The sequence below is a fragment of the Fonsecaea multimorphosa genome (genome assembly GCF_000836435.1).
Source record: "Fonsecaea multimorphosa CBS 102226 unplaced genomic scaffold supercont1.1, whole genome shotgun sequence".
NCBI classification, from domain to species: domain Eukaryota; kingdom Fungi; phylum Ascomycota; class Eurotiomycetes; order Chaetothyriales; family Herpotrichiellaceae; genus Fonsecaea; species Fonsecaea multimorphosa.
This window is the reverse complement of record NW_015971635.1, coordinates 1,508,661-1,531,913: the sequence shown is the minus strand read 5'-3', so window position 1 is coordinate 1,531,913 and position 23,253 is coordinate 1,508,661. Positions and strand designations below refer to the sequence as shown.

At 52.4% G+C, this 23,253-nt stretch overlaps 10 protein-coding genes across 10 annotated transcripts; 4 read left to right on the top strand and 6 right to left on the bottom strand.

Moving 5' to 3' along the window:
• Positions 1-78: 78 nt before the first annotated feature.
• On the bottom strand, positions 79-2,023 carry Z520_00569 (uncharacterized protein; the record flags this gene model as incomplete). Its single annotated transcript, XM_016771090.1, has 5 exons — positions 79-1,520; positions 1,572-1,606; positions 1,668-1,732; positions 1,835-1,862; positions 1,941-2,023. The coding sequence occupies 5 exons, from the start codon at positions 2,021-2,023 to the stop codon at positions 79-81; spliced, it is 1,653 nt and encodes a 550-aa protein (XP_016638000.1).
• A 475-nt stretch (positions 2,024-2,498) lies between these two features.
• On the bottom strand, positions 2,499-4,151 carry Z520_00568 (uncharacterized protein; the record flags this gene model as incomplete). Its single annotated transcript, XM_016771089.1, has 1 exon — positions 2,499-4,151. One exon carries the CDS (start codon positions 4,149-4,151, stop codon positions 2,499-2,501), a length of 1,653 nt encoding a protein of 550 aa, XP_016637999.1.
• A 341-nt stretch (positions 4,152-4,492) lies between these two features.
• Positions 4,493-4,930, top strand: Z520_00567 (uncharacterized protein; the record flags this gene model as incomplete). Its single annotated transcript, XM_016771088.1, has 2 exons — positions 4,493-4,526; positions 4,689-4,930. The coding sequence occupies 2 exons, from the start codon at positions 4,493-4,495 to the stop codon at positions 4,928-4,930; spliced, it is 276 nt and encodes a 91-aa protein (XP_016637998.1).
• Positions 4,931-5,915: 985 nt separating this feature from the next.
• Z520_00566 (uncharacterized protein) lies at positions 5,916-9,488 on the top strand (the record flags this gene model as incomplete). Its single annotated transcript, XM_016771087.1, has 1 exon — positions 5,916-9,488. One exon carries the CDS (start codon positions 5,916-5,918, stop codon positions 9,486-9,488), a length of 3,573 nt encoding a protein of 1,190 aa, XP_016637997.1.
• A 718-nt stretch (positions 9,489-10,206) lies between these two features.
• Z520_00565 (uncharacterized protein) lies at positions 10,207-12,135 on the top strand (the record flags this gene model as incomplete). Its single annotated transcript, XM_016771086.1, has 1 exon — positions 10,207-12,135. One exon carries the CDS (start codon positions 10,207-10,209, stop codon positions 12,133-12,135), a length of 1,929 nt encoding a protein of 642 aa, XP_016637996.1.
• A 643-nt stretch (positions 12,136-12,778) lies between these two features.
• Positions 12,779-16,784, bottom strand: Z520_00564 (uncharacterized protein; the record flags this gene model as incomplete). Its single annotated transcript, XM_016771085.1, has 3 exons — positions 12,779-12,821; positions 12,905-16,722; positions 16,776-16,784. The coding sequence occupies 3 exons, from the start codon at positions 16,782-16,784 to the stop codon at positions 12,779-12,781; spliced, it is 3,870 nt and encodes a 1,289-aa protein (XP_016637995.1).
• Positions 16,785-17,626: 842 nt separating this feature from the next.
• Z520_00563 (uncharacterized protein) lies at positions 17,627-18,250 on the bottom strand (the record flags this gene model as incomplete). Its single annotated transcript, XM_016771084.1, has 1 exon — positions 17,627-18,250. One exon carries the CDS (start codon positions 18,248-18,250, stop codon positions 17,627-17,629), a length of 624 nt encoding a protein of 207 aa, XP_016637994.1.
• Positions 18,251-18,634: 384 nt separating this feature from the next.
• On the bottom strand, positions 18,635-19,551 carry Z520_00562 (uncharacterized protein; the record flags this gene model as incomplete). The annotated part of the gene is made up of 2 exons (XM_016771083.1): positions 18,635-19,391; positions 19,490-19,551. The coding sequence occupies 2 exons, from the start codon at positions 19,549-19,551 to the stop codon at positions 18,635-18,637; spliced, it is 819 nt and encodes a 272-aa protein (XP_016637993.1).
• Positions 19,552-20,190: 639 nt separating this feature from the next.
• Positions 20,191-21,266, bottom strand: Z520_00561 (uncharacterized protein; the record flags this gene model as incomplete). Its single annotated transcript, XM_016771082.1, has 3 exons — positions 20,191-20,542; positions 20,601-20,973; positions 21,032-21,266. The coding sequence occupies 3 exons, from the start codon at positions 21,264-21,266 to the stop codon at positions 20,191-20,193; spliced, it is 960 nt and encodes a 319-aa protein (XP_016637992.1).
• Positions 21,267-22,357: 1,091 nt separating this feature from the next.
• On the top strand, positions 22,358-22,784 carry Z520_00560 (uncharacterized protein; the record flags this gene model as incomplete). The annotated part of the gene is made up of 5 exons (XM_016771081.1): positions 22,358-22,360; positions 22,411-22,467; positions 22,521-22,565; positions 22,619-22,703; positions 22,756-22,784. 5 exons carry the CDS (start codon positions 22,358-22,360, stop codon positions 22,782-22,784), a joined length of 219 nt encoding a protein of 72 aa, XP_016637991.1.
• Positions 22,785-23,253: the final 469 nt, after the last annotated feature.

The following is a 23,253-nucleotide window of genomic DNA, read 5'->3' as shown; positions in this document are numbered from 1 at the left end:
CCATCGATTTTGTATGTCTCCTAACCCTCAGAATACCTCCAGCGCCACGCTAATATACAGTCCCAAAGATCGACTCCACTACCAATTCCATGTCCGGCTACTAGCGGTGAACACGGGCGGTTTCCAGTTGAGTCTGCTGGGATCGATCCTTCTGCTCCCTTTAACCTTCTCTTTCTCCCTCCGCTTCTCCTGCCACTCGAGCAACTCATCTCGCACGACGATGATCCATGCACCCTTGTGGTAACGCAGGAGCTTCAGGACTTCGAGTTGTTCATGAACGTCCTTCTCAGTCATGGCTGTTTGACTCGCTATCTCAGCAATGCTCGTGGAATACTGCGACGATGGACCGTTGAAGCCTAGAGAAGAGTGTGGATGGAGATGTTCCGAAGTTGGTGTGTGGGACGCTGATCCCGGCGGAGGCAGCCGTGAAGGATCAGAAAGAAGCTCGATCAGCACCTCTTTCCAATACTGCCTGTAACCCAGCAGTCCCAGGTCAGAAAGAGGTTTCTCAGGCGACCCCAGCTTTCCTTCCCGCTTGCTCAGCTCATATGAGAAAGCAATAAGCAATCTCCCCAGTCCCTGTCGCTGATACTGCGGCAGGGTAAGAATGCAAGCGACGTTATACCCTTCTGCCGACTCCTTCTCCTTGCTGAAATATCCGACCAGATGACAGCCATATTCGTCCCGGGTGACCATGCAGTAAAACAAGAAGGGGTCGACGTCGTAGTAAAGTGTCTTGTGATCCAGGAACAATTTTGACAGAAGACACAGGTTTCTACACCAAGTTCGCTGCCGTCGACCATCGACCTCGAAGAAACTCACAAAGTCGTCGCGGTAGATCTCGTTACCCGGCGGATGGCGTAGCTCGCATTTTGTGCGGTGCCTCTCGAATGCTTTCTTGGAGGAAAAGTAGGACAGGCAGAATTCATCGATATAGACCATGTCCACGTCGCTGAATTCTTGGGGATAGGGAGAGAAGTACCACGGTTCGATGATGTGCTTGCCCATCTGGATCTTGTTCAAGTTGCGCACGAGATGCAATTGAGCGTGATTCTGCACCATGGAGCCACCAGTGCGGAGCTTCTCGATTTCCTCCTCTGGCTCCATGATGGGAGCTACCTTCTCCTCTGTCTTGGTCACATCGGGCATTTCCACGTCGACGCCGCCTGCCGTACTGTCCTCATTCCCGAGCGTCGGTAATGGTGTGCCTTCCTTGGTGATAACGAGTGAGGCATCAAGGTCCGGCGCAAGTCCTTCATCGCGGTTCTCCTTTCCGCCCGCTTTGGAGGGCACGGGACGTTTTCGGTCATTGCCTGCTTTGGAGCTGAGAAGATCAGGTGTCGCAGAACTGGCGCGGGAATCTGTCCTTGGGCGACCGGCTTTAGTGGTGATGGATTTGGCCGTGGCAGCTTTTGACGGTGGTCCCTTCGTGGTCACGGTGGTCTTTTTCTTTTCGGGCTTTTCGGGGACAGGCCACTCGACCTCCTGAGAGAGATCGATGCGCTCGGCTGTGACCCATTCTGTGTCCTGTTAGCGGGTCTCTTATGAGTGTTATCCTTAGGAACGCCTACCGTCCAAACGCTTGTTGAACTCGACATAATGTACGCTGCCGTAAGGTTAGTTTTGAGCCCTAATAGCTACTTGCGTAAGACCCGGAGCAGACATACTAGAAAGTCAGGGCACCATTTCTCTGTTTGATGGACAGGATCTCTGCTTTTCTAGGTTCTCCGTTCTGCCTAGCCGTCAGTGACCCGTTTTGTCTCTTCTCGACATAAATATATCAAAGTCACGTGGGACATTTTGAGGGCGGTTGAAGAGAGACCAAAAAACTCACCTTTTCAACAAACGCCTTCACCCCAATCCTGTAAATTGAATTTCAGTACAATTTTCAGATTCAAAATGTGATATAATCTTCAGATCTGGCCCTTTTTTGGACTTACTGCAACTGGGTGAGCGTGGCGAAGCCCTTCTCTACGGGTTCGGGTGTCGCGTTAGAATCCTGACTACCGTCTCCGCCGGCCATATTGATCGGATGGGTGATGCGACAACTTTTATCGAAGGAAATGCGGTTTGACGATGGTCTGGTGGAGTGAGGATGAGAAATGTGGTTTTGCGACTTGGTGGTGATGGGTTGTAGGTGAAGTTAGGGATGAGTTTGGAGGCGAGCCTTGGCTTGAATAGGCGGCAGGGACTGTGGTTTATGGCCTGTGGAGGCGCCACCGGTCGCCTGGAGGCACCTGTAGCCCAACCGCATAAACCCCAAGACACCGCCCACCAGGTGCCTACCTACGTACCTGCCAGGTAGGTAGGTGCACAGGTCCTTAGGTAGTGACTAGACGTTACTACTGTAGATACCGAGCCTCATGCTTAACAGTTTGGTGGCCATATACATTACGGTGTTATCATTCACCGGGGCATTCCATTCCTGTATTTGATATTGTTCATCTGATTTCGTACAATCATACTACGTCTTCAGTGATCCTTGATCACTCTGTTGCTCAATCTTCGTCCATGGATTCCCAACCGTCTTGCGCCTCTTCTCCAGCTTCCTCTCCCTCCTCATCTTCACTCTCGTGGTCACTCAGACTGGCACCGACTAGCCTCTCTTTACCGTCCGTCTCTGGCAACTGGACTCTGCTAGCAAACACTTTTCTCACGCTCGGATTGGTGCTGATGTCCCATACTTGCAGCTGGCCCTTGCTCCCCGCCACTGATAACCTGAAGGCAACCTCCGGATCTGGGGCAAACTGCGCCGAGAATATCCTCCCGACCTCAAGATTCCTCGAGATGACCATGGCGGGTTTGTTGTTTTCGACGTTCCATATCTTGACCCTTTTGTCCTCCGAACCTGTTACCAGAAGGCCCGGTACCGAAGGACTGATATCGAAGGCGCTGACCGGCCCATCGTGGGCCTGTAATGTCCATACAGGCTTGCTCGGTTCATCGTGAGAGACGGGAATGCTCTGGGCATCAAAATAATGGACAGTGCCGGCTTCGGTGGTGACGAAGAAGAAATTGGGATCATGGATGTCCCATCTCACTTTCTCAACATCTGCCTCGACCACCCATTTCGGAGCCGCTGCGTCCGGCGCTCGCATATCCGTAGCAACGACGGTCCGATCGTAGCTTCCACTCAAGAGAATAGTTGACTCGGTCGGATGCCAATCCAAAGCGCACACTTTGCCGCTGTGCATGGTATATGACTTTGCGCACTTGCCGGTCTTCAGATCCCACAATTTCACCGTCTTGTCTGCCGATGCCGAAGCAAGTAGATTCCGATGGTGTCGATTTGCAGCCAAAGCCAGAACCGCATCGACATGGTAGTCATCGTTGGCCCTCGCCTTCTTTTTCTTCTTTTTCGATTTCTTCTTGCCTGCTTTTGAGCTTTCTCCGTTTTGCTCTGCCGCTTCCTCTGGGTGCTCTTGTGGCTCTTGACCTAGTATGGCATTAGGATACATACTATCGATGACATCCAAATCCCAAATTTCTATCTCTGGATTCATGGTCCCAATTGCCACAAAGTTCCCATCGGACCTCGACTCGGCGTCTTTACCGACGGGGACATTGATCCATTCAACACACAAAGGAACAGCAGGCAGCATGATGTCGTGGTGGACATAGAGGTTGTCGGCTTCATCTTCGTACACAAAGACTTCTAACTGCGCAACCTCGTCTTCCACCTTCGCAGCCAGTATTAAATTGTCCGAAGGCAATATCTGCAGCTCTTCTCTTTCGTCTTCGGACTCTTCTTCTCCTTCGGGCAATACGATATAGGGATCCTCTTCATGTGGTGCATGGTAAGCTAATGAGCCGACATTGCCAAACATGGCGAATTTCTGGCCTTGTTCGTCCACCGGGTCTTTGTCATAGTCGTCCAGGTTGTATTCTTTTAGGTCATCGGCATCGGCCGTAGGCTGTTTGACTGTGTCCGAGGCTTCTCCTGTGGGCACCCCGGCATCAGAATCGTCGTCCTCTGATACATCCGCCTCCTTGGAATTTTGCGCGTCTAGAAGATCCTGCTGCGCATCTTCCAGCTGTAGGCGGGCTAGTTTTGAGATGCGGCTCAGTTCTGCTTCGTCGACTTGATATTTGGTGGGAAACTGGGCGGCAACCCCTCTCCTCACCCATGTGGTAGCCAGAGTCATCGACATTGTGCAGCTGGGTTCGTCGATGCGCGCAACAACCTGTACTGGCTCTGTGCTCGGTGGGTTGTGTTTCTGCAATAATTTTGGGCCGCATGCAGAAAAAGAGCGGCAGAATCCGCGAACTTTTGGGCGGTGAAGTTAGTTTCTTCCTGCAAGGCTGAGGATGGATGCGCAAGGCTGCCGTCTGCAGCTTGGCGAGATCTTGGAGTTCAGTTGCGGAACACTGCGTCCATTCGCATTTGGCTCATCTAGCTGTAACTTTGACTCGACTCGCTCTTGTCTTTGCAAGGCAGATGTGGGCGTGGCTCGAACCGCATGATCAATACTGGAGACGAGTCTCTACCAAAATGCATTCCCATCTACACACAAAGGATAACATCGGTACGTCGCAAATCAAGCTGGTCTTGAGTCGCATGATCCGTCGTGGGACTAGTGGCGATCTCTGTCACAGCAGTCTCCTTTGCTATATCTTCTTCCATCGGCCTTTGTCTCACTTCGTGGCCGAGGCGGTGAGCTCTTCGAGGCAATTCTAACGGTCTACAGGGTGCGAAGAGATCATGAACGCCCTCGACGAGTGCCACGCCCGTGGCTTCCTCTACAAGGCCATCGGTGGCTGTAATGACATAAAGCGGGAGGTCAACAAATGTTTGTCGGGCGAACGGACAAAGAAGAGTCGAAAGAACCGAGAGACTGCCCTTGAGCGGCGGGCGAGGATCGAAGCTGTATGGGCCAAATTCGACGAGGGCGACTACTCGGCATTGGAACAATTCACGAAATCGAAATAAGTCGATTGGGATACTGGCCCATTATTCGCATTCTAGGCATTGCAGAAGGGGCCTGCAACGGCGTTCGGTTTGATTCGGACTGGAAAAAAAGGTTGCTCTGTGGTATTACACGTATTCAAAATACACAGGAGGACATTTCTCTCAACTCTTTACACCATTTCCCGGCTCACTCTGCTCAATGGCAACGCACATCATCAAGATCCTTTACCCAATCAACGCCTCCGGAGAGTTGTTCATTCATTGGCATGGCCGCCGAGGATGCTCACAAGGTGGATGATGGCTACCGTGCTTCAACTCCAACCCGTTCTGATATCGGACGGCGAGTGGCAAGGATATTCTGGGACTATACTGGGCTTCCTTTTTGCTCTCTGTCAGGCAGTTGGCATCTCATTGAACTCAACTATTCCCCCACATGACATCTTTCTGGAGGGACCATTGCTTTGGGCCGAGACAGCTGGCGAGAAATAAAAATGTGAGGGAACATGTTTGATGTGGTATCCTTTCTGGATGGCGGAACTCAGCCGGCTTCTATGTGCTTTTGTGGGTTGAGATCATTGGCATCATCTTGGTATATCTGCCCGCTCTGTCGATTTGCTGTAGTCTTGGAAGGGGTACATCATCGCGGACATCGTAAACATGGGTGATGGACAGAGGGTGTACCTCGCCTTACTCACGTGACCCATAGTACCTTGTAGAGTGGTGAGGCCGGGGTCCACTGCGGTCTCCGCAGCAGACTTGACGTTTAGGTACTCCGTACTTTGTACAAAGTGATGTGCCTGCATCTGCTTTTGACTGCTGGAACTTTTGGCACATTGACAACCCTTTGCATATACGTATCAGAAATTCTCGTCCAACGTGAATTGTCCTCGTCGGACTTTACGCGTCCTTTGTCCCCCCACACCGAAAGCAGTCCAAATCGAGTCTCTCTCCCATAGGTGGCTTCGAGACACATGTCTCAGGCTTACCGTCCCGCAAATGTGGCATTATGACCAGCGGGGAAGATAACAAGGAGGAAAATATCCTTGAAAATTCGTCTCCGGAACAGTCCTCGAAACAGACGTCGACTCCTTCTGCCGAACCCGAGCTCGATGACTTTGGCCTGCCCAAAAAGCCGGTGAGAGCAAACCGACCCACAGAGTTGGACGGCGACAGTGAGGATGACCACGACACTTTCCATGATGCGGAGGCGTCTACGGACAAAGACGGCGCCAGTGAGGGGGACTCCAAACAGGCTCCGTGCGAGCCACAGCAGACGGCGAAGGACCATACAGAATTAGTGGACAAAACCAACGGACAATCGTCTCCAGATGTCGCGCCTACAACATCAGATGGAGATCCAAGAGGCACAGAAATGAAGGAAAACAAAAAGGATCAAGTCCCTGGCCAAGGACCAAGTCCGGAGACCGAGGCCGCAGATAATCTTCCACCTTTAGACACGGCATTGAAGTCGGAGGCTCGGCAGGATGAACAAACAGACGATGAAATAATATCCCCGACGGCATCTCGAATATCTGGCACTGTTATCCCAAAGCGTAATCCACGAGCCAATCCCGTCACAGCCTCCGAATGGTCTCACCAAAGACAGATTGCCACTGCGAACCGATCGGATGACGAAGACGAGGAGGAAGAATGGCAGCCGATGCCGGCGATTGACGAGTTTGATATCTTCGATGATGATGGACATCTGGTGGCGAAAGGTCACAGGGCAAGCGAAGCCGATGCCAATCCCTACGCTGGCATTGGAGGCGCAGGAAAGGGGTATACAAGGGTGCAGCTCGACGAAGATGCACAATCGGCTACAAGTCTCGACGAAGACACAAACTATCTATTCCGGAATGGCCAGAAGACGGAAGACGTGGACACCAAGGATGATCAGGATGATGAGCTGCGGGACCCTCTCAGTCAGCTGCAGGCGACCAAAGATCTCCTTACAGAGGGCCAGCGGATAGCCTACGTCGGTGTGGTCCGTTTGACAATCCACAAAATGTTTTCAGCATTGGGCGACATGGAGAAAACAAAGGCCTTCCGGAAAGAATTGATGAGGGCTCTGGAGAGCATGGATATGTGGGGACAGAAGATGATGGTTCGGCTATATACTCACATGGACATCAACCAGGCCGAACAGATAATGATTGAACAACTTGCTGAGCACGGGGTCCAGCCCTCTGACCTCGTTGCTCCTCTCATGCTGAATGCGAAAGTAAAGAATCCTCTGGCGGATGACACTGCGACCGAGGCTTCGAGGCCAGACCTCTCACGAAACCGAGATTCAAAAGCTTCTGCATCCTCCTCAAAAGAGGATCATATCCCTTTGAAAGAGGTCAAGGAGGGCGAAGAAGTTCCTGAAGTCCACGGGCCCGAAGACATGCCTCACACCAAGGAGATTGAGCTCGACTTGCGGTGGACTGTCCTCTGTGACTTGTTCCTGGTTCTGATCTCGGATGGCCAGTATGACGCTCGATCGAGACGACTACTTGAACGGGTCGGTTCGACAATGGATATTAGCTGGACTCAGATATGTCGATTTGAAAAGAGGGTTATTGATGCTCTAGAAATGCAAGAAGAAGAAGCCAAGGAGAACTGGGACGAATCTGAACACATGGAGAAACGACGTAAACGCGGTCTAAGAAAGAAATACATGGTCATGGGTCTTGCGACCGTTGGCGGCGGTCTTGTCATCGGTCTGTCAGCCGGTCTCCTTGCACCCCTCATTGGCGCCGGTCTGGCAGCTGGTTTCACAACAATTGGTGTCACCGGTACCGCAGGATTTCTAGGAGGGGTGGGTGGAGCGGCTCTGATCACTTCTGCTGCCACAGCAGCCGGTGGGACGATTGCTGTTCGAGCTGCAGACCGACGGACGGGCAGCGTGAAGACGTTTGAATACCGACCACTGCACAATAATAAAAGGCTGAACCTTATCTTGACGATCTCGGGCTGGATGACAGGCAAGGTGGACGATGTCCGCTTGCCTTATAGCACCGTTGATCCTATCATGGGCGACATCTACTCCTTGCTTTGGGAACCGGAAATGCTTCAGTCGATGGGTGACACTATCAATATCCTCGCCACTGAAGCTTTGACCCAAACCGTTCAGCAAGTCCTTGGAAGCACGATATTAATCACTCTAATGGCATCAATACAGCTGCCGGTTGTGCTTACCAAATTGGCTTATCTCATTGACAATCCATGGAGCGTGTCACTGGACCGAGCTACCGCAGCCGGTCTTATCTTGGCCGACTCGTTGATTGACAGGCATCTTGGGCAACGACCGATCACTCTGCTGGGCTTTTCCCTCGGTGCGAGGGTCATCTTTTCGTGTCTAAAGGAGCTGTCAAACCGTGGAGCATACGGCTTGGTCCAGAATGTTTACATGTTCGGCTCACCCGTGGTTGTCAGCAAGGATGACTACCTACGAGCTCGTTCCGTGGTTTCAGGGAGATTCTTGAATGGATATGCCTCCAACGACTGGATTCTCGGCTATCTTTTTCGGATGACGTCCGGTGGCATCATGCGAGTTGCTGGGCTTGCGCCGGTCGAAGGCATTCCGGGCGTGGAAAATGTGAATGTCAGCACATGGGTTAAGGGCCACATGTCTTATCGTGCTGCTATGCCACGGCTATTGCGAGAAGTTGGGTGGGAAGTCGAAAGCGACGAGTTCACCGAGATCGAAGATCCGGATCCTGAAAATCACGCGGAACGACAGCGAGAACTTATACTCGAAATTGACGAGGCCAGAAGGAAAGCTGAAGAGAAACCCGACAAGAAACGTTTCGGCATTTTCAAACGAGGTAAACTGGCTGAGAAAAAGGGATGGGAGAGATATAATGCAAACGATGCCGGCCACAAGCGGAACGCCAGTAACACTCCAGAGCCCGGTATCAACGGCGATGCCAACGTTCTGTTTGACGTTGATGCTATTCGAAGAGAATTGGCGGGCGAAATGATCGAAGTCAGAGAGTTGGACAGCACCCTGCCTCCCATGCAAATAATGTCGGTCAACAAGGACGGGGAGAAGCACGTCGAATATTTACGCCTTCCGCCTGGGATGAAGCCCGAGGAACTTGAAAGGCTGAATCTCCCACCACGTCCCGACGAGATTGATGTTTCTTTCGCCCCTATACAGCAGCCTACGCCGATTCGGCCTGCAAGGTCATCATCTTTGAAGCCCGCCTCAATAGCAAGCCCTCAACGGTCCCCCCGTATCAGCCCTCAAAGATCTCCCCAACGCTCTCCTCAACGATCTCCGGACCCGAACAGGCGGTTGTCCTACGCCTATTCAGAGCCAAGGGAACTACCAAGCACACTGCCAGCGCTCCGCGCTACGCCTTCTGCATCTCCCAGACCGGAAAGTTACAATCCATCCACGGATCCCATCCGACCGGAACTGAAGCCACATGCAACAGACCCCTCTGTCCCGAGCTGGGGTCGACCTTCGTCAGCATACGATGATGCAGTTGTTCCGCCGGTGCCGAAGCTCGATTTGGAACGCAACGCCTGGGCCGACGATGACGATGAGTTTGGGCGAGACCGTGGCGAGATCAGCATGACCTTCGAATGAAGATCCAACGGACTCGACCACCTCGCAGTCAAGAAACAACTTTTGTTGCATAGCGCGGCGTCGCGGAAACAGGATTGCCGAATGGTTTGGCTCACATATCTTAAGGTATAGGACCCAGGTGAAAGGGCAACAGCACGCATTTTATACATGCAGCACCCACTTGGCTTTTGGCAGAATGCTCATATTTTGATCTCCCCATCCTCACATTGAAGATGTCCGATCCGTTTCTGTCACCACTCTCCATGCGGCAGAGACGGTCTGTTCAATCATTTCTAACGGCACTTTCCTTCAAGATGTGGCCTTGAATTGCATGTCCCTGGCTGGCGCCCTTCCGGGCTCGCCCAACCTAGGATAAGCGAAACCCATTTCTTTGTTCCCTTTCTTGGAAATGAAACACATCAAAGAACCGCCTCGTCCTGCCATGCGTCGGAGCTATTGTCCTTTATTGAGTCTTTATTTGCAAGTAAGACATTGCCAATTGGCCCACTGCTTCCCTCCGAACAGCAGCAGAAATAATGAATGTGCTTCCATGCCGTTTCTGCGCTCAGTGTTGGTTTCTCTGCCTTCAACGTCGACTGCCTTCCTCGACAGTTGGTATAAGTGCACGTTCTTCACCTCAGCCCTGTTCTTCTTTCCAACGAACATACTCATCGCCCTCCCAACTCGTGCTGGTTACGTGAAATTTTCAACTCAGTCAATTCTCGAACCGGAATACATCATGGCTACTCGATTATATTGGACGATCCTGTGGACCATTCTGCTGGATAAGAAGAATTGCTTCTTTCTGTTCCTGTTCGTGTTTCGGTACCTGAGGTTTGCCGTCCACTTGGTGAGTTATTTCCTCTACCGCCCATCTCCCATCCCACGGTCTCCGTCGCTGACAGAAAGAGACTGCACAGTCGTCATCCCAACTTGCGATCCGGAGGACCCGGCGTTTTCCCGATGCGTCGAGTCGGTCGTGAGGGCATTTCCTGCGGTCATCCACATCGTGGTCGTGGGCAAGGAGCAGGAGAAGCAGGTATGGTCGACAATATTGCCCTATGTCACTGGCTTCCCCAGCGTGTGCTTCCGAGTCTCATCCAGCGTCCAGGCAAACAAGCGTCATCAAATCGCCGTCGCCCTACCAGCAGTCAGCACTGCCATCACGGTTCTTTGCGACGACCATGTGATCTGGCCTTCGGCAACCATCCTGCGTGCTGCAGTCGCCCCATTCGAGGAGGATGACCGGGTCGGCGGCGTGGGCACCACCAAACGCGTGATCCGCCACCCACATAAGGGCTTGTGGGCTGGGTTCTGGAACGTCATGGGCGCGCTGTACCTGGAGCGACACAACTTTGAGCACACAGCCTCCAACGCGGTCGACGGCGGCGTCGCCGTCATCAGCGGCCGGACCTGTCTCTACCGGACACACATCCTCCAAGATCTCGCCTTGCTGGCCGGCTACCTGGACGAGAGATTCCTCTTTGGTCTCTGCGGCCCCTTGAACGCCGACGACGACAACTTCCTGACCCGGCACCTGGTCCGACAAGGGTGGAAGATCAAGTTCCAAAACACGCCCGAGGCCCTGATCCTGTGCGACGTCGGCGAGTACCCGAAATTCCTCTCGCAGTGCCTGCGCTGGGCGCGCACCACCTTCCGCAGCAACTGTTGCTCACTGGTCACGGACCGCTCCGTCTACGGCGCGCAGCCTTGGGCCGTCTACTCGCTGCAGCTCAGCCTGATGGTCAACTTTGCGCTCTTCTACGACGCCGCGCTGGTCTGGACACTAATCCAGGCACCATATCTCTACACCCCAACGACGCTGAAGACGCTGGTCGCCTGGATCTTACTCTCAAAGCTGCCCAAGCTGGCGCCCTACTTCCTCCGCCACCCGGCGGATCTGCTCTACCTCCCGGCCTACTACGTGTTTGCGTACTTCCACTCGCTCATCAAACTCTGGGCCCTGCTGACTTTCTGGGACACTCAGTGGTCTGGACGAAATCTGGATGGCATTAACCGCGCTGCTGCGGCGGCGGCGGCTGCTGGTGAGGACGGGGCGGATGCCGACGATGGTGAAGGCAAGGATGGAGGTGAAGGAGGAGGAGGAGGAGGTAAAGACCACCTTCAAGGATCCGACTCTCGCTCCCTCGCCCGCGAGAATCCAGAAGACTACTACTCTGCCCACGACTCCTCCCTCAGACATGCCAGTGCCAGCCGGGGCATCGCAAAGACACCTTGGGGCACTGTCAGAGCCCAGAACCTACACCAAGTCCCCGCCAACGTTCTCCAGACGCAGCTGGGCGGCAGCAAGCGGACCAAGAGAGCCTGGACAACGGGGCCGACAACGACCAAACAACCCCCCGACTACAATGCGGTGCATCAGGAAAACGGCATCGCTCCCGAGGTATTCCACGCTGCGTACTCGCGCCGCTGGACCCGACGGGGCGAATGTCTAAGACTGCACGATGGTGATGCGTGCCCTCCTCCTCTTTCTCCCGCTACTACGCCAGCCATCCCTGTTCCGTCCGAAGTCGATTCCACAGTCTCAAGCGTCAAGGCGGAGACATACTCGCGCTCCTGGACCCGACGCGGCGGATGCAACAAACTCCACGACGAGGGCTATCACTTGCGTCGAGGAACATGCGTGTTGAGACCGTGTGAGCAGTGAACCGTGAGCCTCGATGTAAATGTCACCGACCAGGTGGCTTTGGATGTGAGTCAGGTAGGTAAGTGTACCTAGGTAAGGCGTGCGTTGTTTGTTTACATGCCCACCCACCGTGGTCGTTCTTGGACATCCCCTCATATCCCTTCCTTGATGAGATAGATATCTGATGGGGGACAATGTGAGAGACTCACGAGATTTGCGATCGAGCGGAAGATGTGTCGTTGTGGAACAAATAGAGAGGGTGTGAGGGAAGGAGAAGGGGAAGGACGAAGATTGATTCCATAACCAAAGCTTTGGGACAAGGTAGTGAAAATGAATCCACCGGCATCGATATCAAGATTTAGCGGAGCGTTTCGTTTCCAATGCCTCACCCAAGTGTCGATAAATCTATATCTCTGACTCTAGCGCCCGGTCCATACATATCGGTAAAGACCAAGGTATTCGGTTTCCAAAAAGCCGCTTGCGCTTGCTGAGAATGTCCCATTGTCTTCCGCATGACTTGTATCCAACGACATGCTAAACTCGTTTCTTTCAAGCCGCTATCAATAGAATTCCAGATTGTTTTAAGTTGTTACATACATATCCTTCATATCCCTCAACGCCTGTGCTCTTATACTTAGATCCGAGAGATCAAGTCGTCAGCCAGTTACCGCGTCGAAATTGCCGCGATCCATTTCTGTTCGTCCTTCCTGTTTTTCAAACGCTCAGTCAGCATTCAACAATCTCCACCGCAGAGCAATAGGACCGAGGTGATGGTGGGATAAAAACATACCGGTCAAAATGCAACAACATGCCCAGAACGGGGATCAACTGCCTCTGGTGCCCTTTGTCCTTTTGCTCCAGAAACTGCAGCAGCACATTCTTCAAGTACACATAGTCGACAGTTCCCTGACTCAGACCGGCTGCTGGTGCTCCTGCTCCTGCTCCTGCCGCCATTGTATTGGGCGTCTCGCTGCGGCTGGTCGTCGTGGAGAGAACTCCTCGTTCAGCTCGTTCTTTCGGCGCCGGAGACCTCGCATTGTTGGCAGAGTCGATAGACGTCCTGGAGCTCGGCGCATTGGAGTCCACTCGACCTAGGTTAGGTGGTCTGCCGGGTATTCTCGAATTGGCTTGAGCCGCCTTCAGTTCCTCCGTCAGGTTTTTGTTCGCTTTTGTCAATTTCTCGACCCTCTCTTTGGCGTCGTCACCTATCCTCCGCAGCTCGGCCTTCTGCGCATCAAGGTCCCTGACCTGCCGCTCGCTGTCATCCAATGCCTCTCTCAACCCTGTCATGGCAGCTTTCACCTCTTCGACCTCCCGCGCCGCCCTTGTTGCACTTTGCTCCAGCTCTTCTCTCCTCCTCTTCCACTCCTTTAGCCTGCTCTCTAGCTCTTCCTTTTCATCCTCCAAAACCTTGAGCGATCGTTGTGCATCACGAGCCTTGCTCCTCGCCTCTTCGACCTCGCGCATCATGCGTCGCTGGCTGACGCTCGCCTCATCCTCCACCCTATCTCTCTCTTCAATAGCCGCGTCCATGCGTTCCTTCATTTCTCGGATCCGGGATTCCGTACCTGCCGAGGATTGATCCAGCAGCATGCGCATGGTTTGCCCCTCGCGCGTACGTTCTGAGAGCATTCTCTGTGTTTCATTGAGCTCCTCTTCGAGGTTCTCGGCGCGTGTAGTGGCTTCGCGGCTTTGCATATTGAGTTCATGGGTTTGGTCACGGAGAGATTGGACTAGGGCTTGTGCGGAGGTGTGCAAGGCTGTTTTGAGGGATATTTCGTCTTTCAACTCGGAAATTTGACGCGCCTGAACCGATACTTGCTCCTCAAGGTCGGATAGCTTGGTTTTGAGTGTCGTCGACTCTTCTTTTGCTTTCTCAAGGTCTTTGCTGAGTTGGTCTGACCGGGCTGTAGCCTTTTCATATCGGCTCTCCGCCATTTGGAGATCAGAGTTTGCTCTGTCAAGATCCTTTTCCATCCGGGTCCTAGCACTGATCTCCTGCTCAATCTTCTGTTGTAGTTCTTTGATTTCATTGTCTTTATCGCCGAGTCTCTTGCTCAGCCCCTTAAGCTCAGCTTTGATATCTTCGTGTCGTGCTTCGAGCCTGTTAAACTCGCCGGTCTTGTTCTTGAGATCTTCCTTTGCGGTTTTGAGCTCTGCGACCTCATTGCGGAGGTTTCTCAGCTCAGGTTGTGATTTGGCGAGCAGTTCCTTGAGATCAGTGATGTCCTTGAATCGGCCCGCTGCGAGTTGCTCAGAAGCAGAAAGATCGTTCTCCAGTTTGGAACATCGGACTTTGAGTTCGTCGTATTGCTGAACTATCTCCTTGTGTGCCTTCTCCCTATCCGCGCCACCTGCGATGGCTGCTCGAGCTTCCAGCAGCTCCTTTTCAAGTTTATCCACGGCATCTTGAAGGTTATTTTTCTGCACTTGGGCATCCTTCAATGCATCACGAGCTTCAACGTGTTCTTCACCTTGATGTAAGAGGTCGTCTCGCAAGGTCTCGATCTCTTCTTGCAACTCTTCTTGGTCTTTTAATTGTTTGGAAAGGCGCTTGATGGCATCTTCTTTGGATGTTAGCTCTGCCTTGAGCTCCGAGATCTCTTGTTCCAGCTTGGAAACATCAGCCGCAGGTAGTTTGTCATCTACGCTAGCATCGATATCATCCACTTCGGCCAAATTTTCAGACACTTTGACTGGTGTTACAGTTTCTGATGCATCATCTGTAGCGGCCTGCGGCTGGCCTTTGCCCTTCTTCTTTTTCTTGTTCTTCTTTTTCGAAGCACTTGTACCCGCTTCTGATGGCGCCGGAGAAGCCGTCGCTGTCTCTGTGACAGCCTTGGTTGAAGAAGCCCTTTGCAGGCCAAAGTTTTCCGACAGATACTGCACAACATCTTCGCGCGTCTGTAAGGTGTCAAGTCTGGTTTTTATCCCCTCGTCAAGGAAGCCGAAGACTTTGGTAGAAGGTCGGTGTAAATACTCTTCCCTGGTAGACTGAATCTCGGCTTTCAATTCGGCAACTGTCGTTTCGGCTTTGTCCAGCTGATTTCGTAAGGAATCCATGATCCCTTGCATCGTCGCAAGCTTCTTTGCGCTCGATCCCTCATCTGGGCTCCTTGCTGCTTCCTGCCTCTCTGCAGATTTGTACATTGCCAAAGTATCTTCGAGATCCTTCACAATAGAGTCTTTCTGTGACAGCTTTTCATTGAGCAGCTCCGCATCCTTGGTTCTGGAGACGATCCGCCCTTCAAGTTCGGTATTTGTCGCTTCAAGCTCTTTAATCTGGCTTTCTAGCGATTGGACTTGCGCAACCGCCTCAAGCTTCCGCGCTTGTAGCTCGTCAATCTCCTTCTGAAGCTCATCCGTCCGCGTAGTATTCGAGGCAGCCCTGGCCTCTAACTCGCTAACACGGTTCTGCAACTCATTCTTAGTCTCGTCAAACTTGTCTTTTGCTTCACGGAGATTGTGGAGCTCCCGAGTCGCCGTCTCTAGACTTTCCACCATGCCTTCGGTCGATTCGCGAGCAACCTTGAGATCTCCTTGTAGACTGGAGAGTTGCTTCTTCAAGTCTTCCACCTCTGCTTGACTTTCATGTAACTCAGTTTCCATTTTGGATTGTTCGGACTCGAATGAGAAGAATTCTTCTGAGGTTTCCTTCGGCGGGGACATTGCTTTCTGCCGTGGGGAGAATAATGAGAAGCTCGCAATCCGGGAGGCGGTACTCGCAGGAGATTTGGCAGTTTGTTCTGATTCCGCCGCTTCCTTCAGGGAAGCATTGTCGCCATCTGCCGTAATATGCGGACTGCCGATCGAAAAGTTCTTCTCGCCCTCAGAAGCCTTCTGTTGAGATAATGTCTCGAGCTTGCTCTTCATGCTAGTCATTTCTTCTCGCAGTCCCTTAGATTCTTCCTCGGCGGCCTGGAATTTCTTCTTGTAGTCGTCCCTGTCAGATGTTACTCGTTTCAACTCGTCCACAACCATGTCACTTTTCAGGTTCATCTGATTCAGATACTCGACCAAAGCACCCGGGTCATTGATGCTCGTCAGCGGAGTGTTCTCGCGCAGTGAGGCTTCGAAAGACTCGACAGTTTGTATCCGTGCATGGGCCGTTCTGTAGGCTTTCAACAACTCTGCATACTTTGATTCCATCCGATCGAGTCTTCGCAGCTTCACACGGACCTCAGTAGGGAGATCTTGAGGACGCAAGGGGGCAGTGGCGGTTCCATTGACATCTGACACTCTGCCGTCAGCGGACTCCGCGAGACTTTGTGTGTCCAAGCCATCTTCAGACGCTGATGTGCCTTTCTCCTTGGCTTGCTCCTTCTCTTTGCCCGTCCCTTCAGGCTTCGGGGTGGCCGCCCTGCTTGGGACTGCGCTGTCATCGTCTCCGATCGCGAACTCCGGTTCGAACTCAGAGGGGTCTGGCCCTTCGTCGGTCGAGGCATTGGATTGCTGTTCTCTCAGCCTGGAGCCAGCTCTTTGGCGGCTACCATTCTGAGCCTGTGGGCGCCGTTTCTGTGGAGGGCGTGCCGCTTGGGCGCTGTTAGCAGCCTGACGTTGTCGCGCTTGCTCTTCTGCAATGTGGCTGTCTATGACGCCCTTGAGGCGCTGCAGGTGTAATCAGACTGACGGATTCTATTTCATACATTTGGCGGACATACCTGAAACATCTCCAGTGTTGCGGTATTGGCAAGAATTATCCACAAAACAAATAGAGACCGACTGCGTCGACAACAAATAGTCAATGCGGCAAGAGGCTCGAAATATCACGACCTCCGCAATCTGGGTCGCCGTTGGCGGGTCGGCCAGGATCAAAGTGGAGAGAGTTGGAGATGACAACTAAGTCTATACGGTGCTCGAGATTTTCTGCCATTTTCTTATCCCACGGAAGGATCCTCAAAGTCTCGTCGTCGACGACGCGACATCAGTCATTCATTTATCTGGGCCTATGAATGTCTCAATGAGGTGTCTGATAGTGTCTGATGTCTGTATAGTTGCAGTGTCATCTCATCGCTGCTACCTCGTTTCTTCTACCGAGCCATCCTTCACTCTACCGCCCCTCTTGGAATCTTTTTGTATCTCACCAAACGCTTTCTCTGATGTCTGAGTCCCAGCATAGCCGAAAGGTCTGGGGTCCCAATGCGCGCCCTCCGACGCGAGTCGGCAGCAGGGCACAAGAAGCAGAAGCTCTCAGCTGAACGCATGGCTCCCACCTCCCATCACATCTCGCCATGGCCACAGCTCTCACAATATTGCTGTAACTGATCCTTCTTCGTCGATGAGGTTTCGGTATCGTGTCAATATGGCGAAGAATGACCATCATACACAGTCCGCAATTAAGCCGGAGCGCATCCTTGAACCGTGTATCGAGAGGTATGCGGCGGGTAGGATGGGCTTGACTTGGATGGCCTGACAGAAGATGTGACTTGTAGTTCCGTCTCTTCATAGAGATTGATGCCCTCTTGATATATTGGCGAAATGCAGTTTCCTTCGTCTTCGCTGTGAACAAACATCACTTGAGAACAACGTTTGCTCCTCTAGCCGCAAGATATTGATCTGGTGCGCCCTGTGGCAAACTCCTCACCACCGCAAAGATCTCCTGGTCGTAGTATCTCAGCTTTGTCTTGGGATCTGTATATCTGGCCGGCAGGCCGGTAATGTCACAGTAGTGCTTGTGGTTCGCAGGATGTAGACTGGGAGCGCTCTCGATGTTGGTGTATGTTACAGCTGGGCCACCCATCCCACTAGGTCCGAGAAGTGCAGTGTTGTTTGACGCTCTCTCCCTCTGCAGATTCCTTTCCAGAACCAGCGTGCTCAAACTCTGCGTCGCCTGGGCCATGTTCACAGGTTTCGAGACCGCCGCGGCGGAAGAAGGGGGGTAGGCAGGCGTGGATGCGCCATCTGAATTCGCGCCCGTGGCCGGGAGGGGGGTTGATGCGCCCGAGTTGTTCTGAGTTGCGAGCACTGAAGCCTCCTTTCGTTGCGTCTCGGAGATGATTTGTTTGGTGTTCTTGTTCCGCCGCGTGCTGGGCTTCCAGTGGGAGTTGCGGAAGGGCTTGGGCGTGTAGTAGATGTCCATCTGATCGAGGAGTTGTTGATGGGAATCATCTTCGGGCTTCGGCGTGGAGGGAGGCATTTTCGCTGGGGAGCCTGTGAAGCTGGTTACCTAGGTACTCAAGGAACTGGGTGCGCTGTTATCTGCCTGCTCTAGATATGCAGTGCAGTGAGCAGAGTCCACGTTCGAGTCCCCCTTCTGCAAGACAATGAAGACTGGAGAATCGAGTTCCAGGATCTACAAGGTTTGGCGGTTCCGCGAACGGGGAACAGGGATCGCGTTCCGCATACGAGGTCGGGAATCAAGATCTACCACTCTGACAACAGACTCGTGGGATTTCTGCTTTTCTTCTTATTACAGATATGAACCGTGTTCAGACGTGAGGAGAACAAACAGGTGATTTTCAATCATCAGCTCCGATGACCTTTCAGACTAAAGCTGTGGACAGAAGATCAGAACACACCCCTACCGCGCCACCCATGCTCGCCACAGGCTCATGCCCACCACCACAACAGCCGCGCCGGCACCAGTCCACGCCATTATGCCTCGCTGGATCTGAGTCTTGATGATTCTGTCCGTTGCCTCCGCATCGTTGACACGTGGAAATGGCACGTTCGGCACGTCGCAGTCGAGGATCTTGCACAATGGTCCCCATCCCTCCTTGATGTCGTAAAACCACAGGCGCTCCGGAGGGACAACCCTTTTCACGTACTCCATATGCTCCTCGTATTGTCCCGGATGCGGGTGATTGTGGCCAGACCGATAGAACAGCTCTCCGAACCGGCCGTATCTCATCGCGTCCGAAAACGCCTTCCAATATCTCATGGTCGGCAACAGCGCAAGGAGGAAAGCCAGGACTCTCTCATTCCGTTCTGCCTCAGTGTCCGTCTTTGATGCGACTCGTTCCATGCTCCTCCACCAGCTCTCTGGGTCCCGTGTCGTGCAGATAACCTTGGCCTCCGGAAACAACTCTACCAATTCTTCGGTGAAGATGATCGGTGGCATATCTGTCACTGCCGTGTAACCCGACAACAAGGCCGTGAGTCCCTGGAGAACTGCATTTTTGTCCGACTCGTCTTCGATGGGGGTGTGCTTGCACACATGAATCCAGGCGCGTATGTGGTCTTCTCCCGCGCCCACCAGTTGGCTACCCCCGTGATATACCGGTCCACCCAGGAGAATCTCCAATGCCTGGCTAAAGGACGCAGTGCCAGTGCGGGACCTGCTCTGTAGTAAGTATTGAAAGGCTCTATGAGGGGAAAGACAAGGTCCAGGAAGTCCCCTGGCGCGCCTAGGAGATAGGTGTTCGAAAAGACTTACATGCCGCAGCCAATCACCTGAAGCCTCACATTGGGGTCAGGCTTCGATGCCTTTTGACCCATATCATATCAGATGAACGAGTTAGGGGTGCAAATCCAATGCAATTTGACATGAAAAAGTCAGGTTGGACTGCCTTCGAATTGTACCTCGATTGGGGCCGCGACAAAGGCCGTCGGGACACTGCTGCAGACTTATCGCATTTTGTAAGAAAGACCCTGAACCTGTTGCCAACAGCACAATATCTCCAAATGCATGAAGATGCATGAAACTACGCCTGTAACCTGCAACTAGACTGGCCTTTCTCCGTGCTCAAGCTCCTCTTTGGTGTTACACGGTAAAGCCACTATTGATAGGTAAAATACGACCATTAGATCCCCGCCCGTGCCGATCATGATGTTACCCGCAGCACATCTGCACCTCAGACAATATTGGAGTGGGGCAGGAAATGGTGCCGTGCCAATGCGGCGATGATGTGCATGGCCATCTGGGCAGTGGGCACAGAGATACCCGAACTTGAGGGCAGCCTAATAGAACTGCAAAAGTCCCTGCCAATATTTGCTCGGTGGAGTTAGAAGAACAAATCCGCCGGATCCAGTCTATGGCGATTCAGATGTTGTACGAGGTACTAGGACTTCACTGGAAGAAATTGATTTCCATGTATCCGAACTCATTACATGCATGTCACCTCCTGTGTACATGCCTCAACTCGTTTGAACTCTAATGGCCTCGGCAACAGCATCTGCCAACGTCTCCATGACGTTCTCCGCCTCGATCAAATGATTGTCTCGCTTATCGTACAGAGTGCCGCCTTCGGCCCAGATCCTCTTCAGAGTGAAAATAGTAGCATATGGCTTTCCAGCGTCCCACGCTTCCTGTTCAAGTTTCTTCAAAGTGTCGAGGCTGGTGTAGGACACCTTCCAGGGCTGTCCGCCTGTCTGCTTCTCAAACTCCTTGAGTATCTCCGAATCGGTGGCTGTAAAGGAGTTGACTCGAAGGGCCTTGTTCCGACTTGCCTCCGGATGGAGGGCAGCGAGAGCGACAAGCTTGCCGACACTAGAAACATTGTCAATTGTCACTCAAACGCCTTGGCAATTGGGGAAAGCATGCTTACTCTTTCATGGTAGTAAAGCTGATCTTTATATTCCCATCCCCGAGCAACACAGCTTCTTTATTCTTAACGTCGAATGTTCCGGCTTCCTTGACAACGGGATTGGCGCCGAAGTAGAGACCTGGCTCTCCATCCGCGTAGGGGCCAACAACCACATAGGTATAGTCTAGGCTGTCACATGCCTGCAACGCCGCCCTCACCTGCAACTTCTTTTGGTGTGGTTTTTCGTGAGCTGAAGCTGGTCCGTACTCGACATCAGTCCCATACTCGGACGGAAAGAACCTGTGAACCGAAGGACTCTCGTTGGCGAGACGAGCCAGCTCAACCTGATGTTCAATCACATTTCTGCCAACTGCAGAGATGACAGTGTCGATGTCTATCGCACACCACCATGTTAGATCAGGCATGAAAACCAAATCTATCGTGAATCTTACCTTGGTATGCCTTGACCACGTCCTCTGATTTGGTCACATCGCCTACTATGATATCCACCCCTTCCTTTTCCAGGCCTTGGATTTCGCTGGCCTTAGACTCGTAGGTTCCGGGTGAGGTGAATACAGCGATGCGCTCGAATTTGGACTTGTTTCGAACAAGCTCACGAGTGATGCGACTCCCAATAAGTCCAGTTGCTCCAAAGATCAGAAGCTTTTTGCAAGCTGGTGAGGACATGATGAAAGGAGAAACTGGTCTGATGGCTTCTTCGAAATGACGTGGCTGTGCGTATGCTCTGGCCGATGTCAGAAGACTGTGACGAGCTCGGAATGAAGGGTGTCCTATGCTTCAGCACCGAGCTTCCGTCTTGAGTTTATATAGAATCTTTGAGCAAATGGCGCTTCTCTAGACAGTCGGACCAGATCGCTTGAGAATACCTAGGTATCGAGCAAAGTCCGAACACCTCAAAAGGGGGTTGAGTTTGGAGTCCTGTCATAGGGTGCCAACCCATGAGTATCGTGGGGTAAGATTCGCAGAGCGGGGGCTTGCGTAAAGCCATAGCCGGCATTAATCAGCAGGGGCGACCAGCTGGTGCCAGGGGTCTCAGCCTGATGAGGTCGAACAATGGCAAAATACAGAAAAAGGTCGATGCATGCTTCCAAATCGATCGGAGCAGAGTCGTAATTCCCAGGTGCAATGAAGCCACATTACGCGGCGCACGAGTACTCTCTACCAGTAAACATCCAATGCCGTAGCCTTCACATGCAGCAACAGCAGCATAGGGTTGTTCCGTAGAGACTGGCGGCTAATTGATATAGCTTGAAGCGAAGCAAACCGAAGAGAAGCGAGACAAAGCGAATTGGTAGCATGCTCCTAAACATCCATTGCAGAACCGCTGCTTCCGCCACACAGGAGAAATAAGGATGCGGCATCTCATATACCCGAGTGAGAGGCAGGGCAACTCGCGGTTTTTTTTCGCGAGGAGCAACCTCGTATCATTCAGAATTCGGTTCTTGCTCTCTGTGCGCAAGAGTAAATGCATGGTCAACTAGAATCTTCGCATCCGGTTCGACCATTTCATCAACAAAGAGGCTTGCAGTGACGCTGCTTTTGACAAGATTCGCATCATTATTGGATGGGCTATAGCTTGGACTGCAACCACACCCACTGTGGCCCACGAGCATAGGGCGGCACCCCCATCGTCCCAATCAGGGCTGAGCTGCGGGCACGTCGCCTGCGGCTCAGCGCGTCGTTGACGTTCTTCCATTACATTTGGATACTATGCAGGTTAGTTCTCTGGGAAGGTCGTTGGTTACAAAATCAACGAAATGGTACGTTGCTGAAATCTTTGGAACGAACACATGCTAACATCCTATCTCAGGAGAGCCCACACGAGCAGCAACAGAGCCTGCTGCTCTCCAGGATCATCACGAACATCGTATGCCATCTCGTGTTCCTTTCCCAACGATCGATGTTAACGGCTATGATCAGGAGAAGTTGAACGAAGCCGTGATGATGATGAACAGAAATCTGCAGGTACACAATCTAGAGAACAGACGTGCAGACTAGACGTTGACAACGGATCACAGGATGTGAATGTTCAGAATATGAATGTTGAATTGGTTGCGCAGATGTTCAAGAATTATCAGTCAAATGTTCTTTTCCATCTGGAAGGTGAGGAAAGTTGACACAGCATGGAGACTTGACTAAAGTGAGACTCTTTCAGCAACGGACAACCTGAAGGGCCCATTATGAGATGAGCGCCCGTCACATGCAGCCGCCAAAAGGTTGACACAAGGTCGACGGCTTCACAACCAAAAGTGTTGCAAGTGCCTAATCTGCTTGGTTGCAGCACAAATACACATCAGAAGGTCCGAACAGCGCGGTTCAAAGGGCGCCCGATAGAGCGCAACCAGCCATTCCCGCAGGATAATAACTTGAGTGCCTCAATGCTGAGATCGAAAACCGGCTCAACTTGTGGAGCTATGCCAGCGGACAAGGGCACAAGCCGATATCGAAAAAGCGCCCAGCACGATGAATTGTTTGGCGGACTCAGTTCCTTGCGATTCATTGACATAACTGTTGCAAATGACTCCTTGTGCCCAAGGGGCCGTCTCAGACTCCAAACGTGCATGTCTTAGTCTTCCATGCTATCCTTTAGCGAACCACAATAGAAGATTCATAAGAAGAAATTGCATCTCATTGTTCAGTAGTCTGCATATGT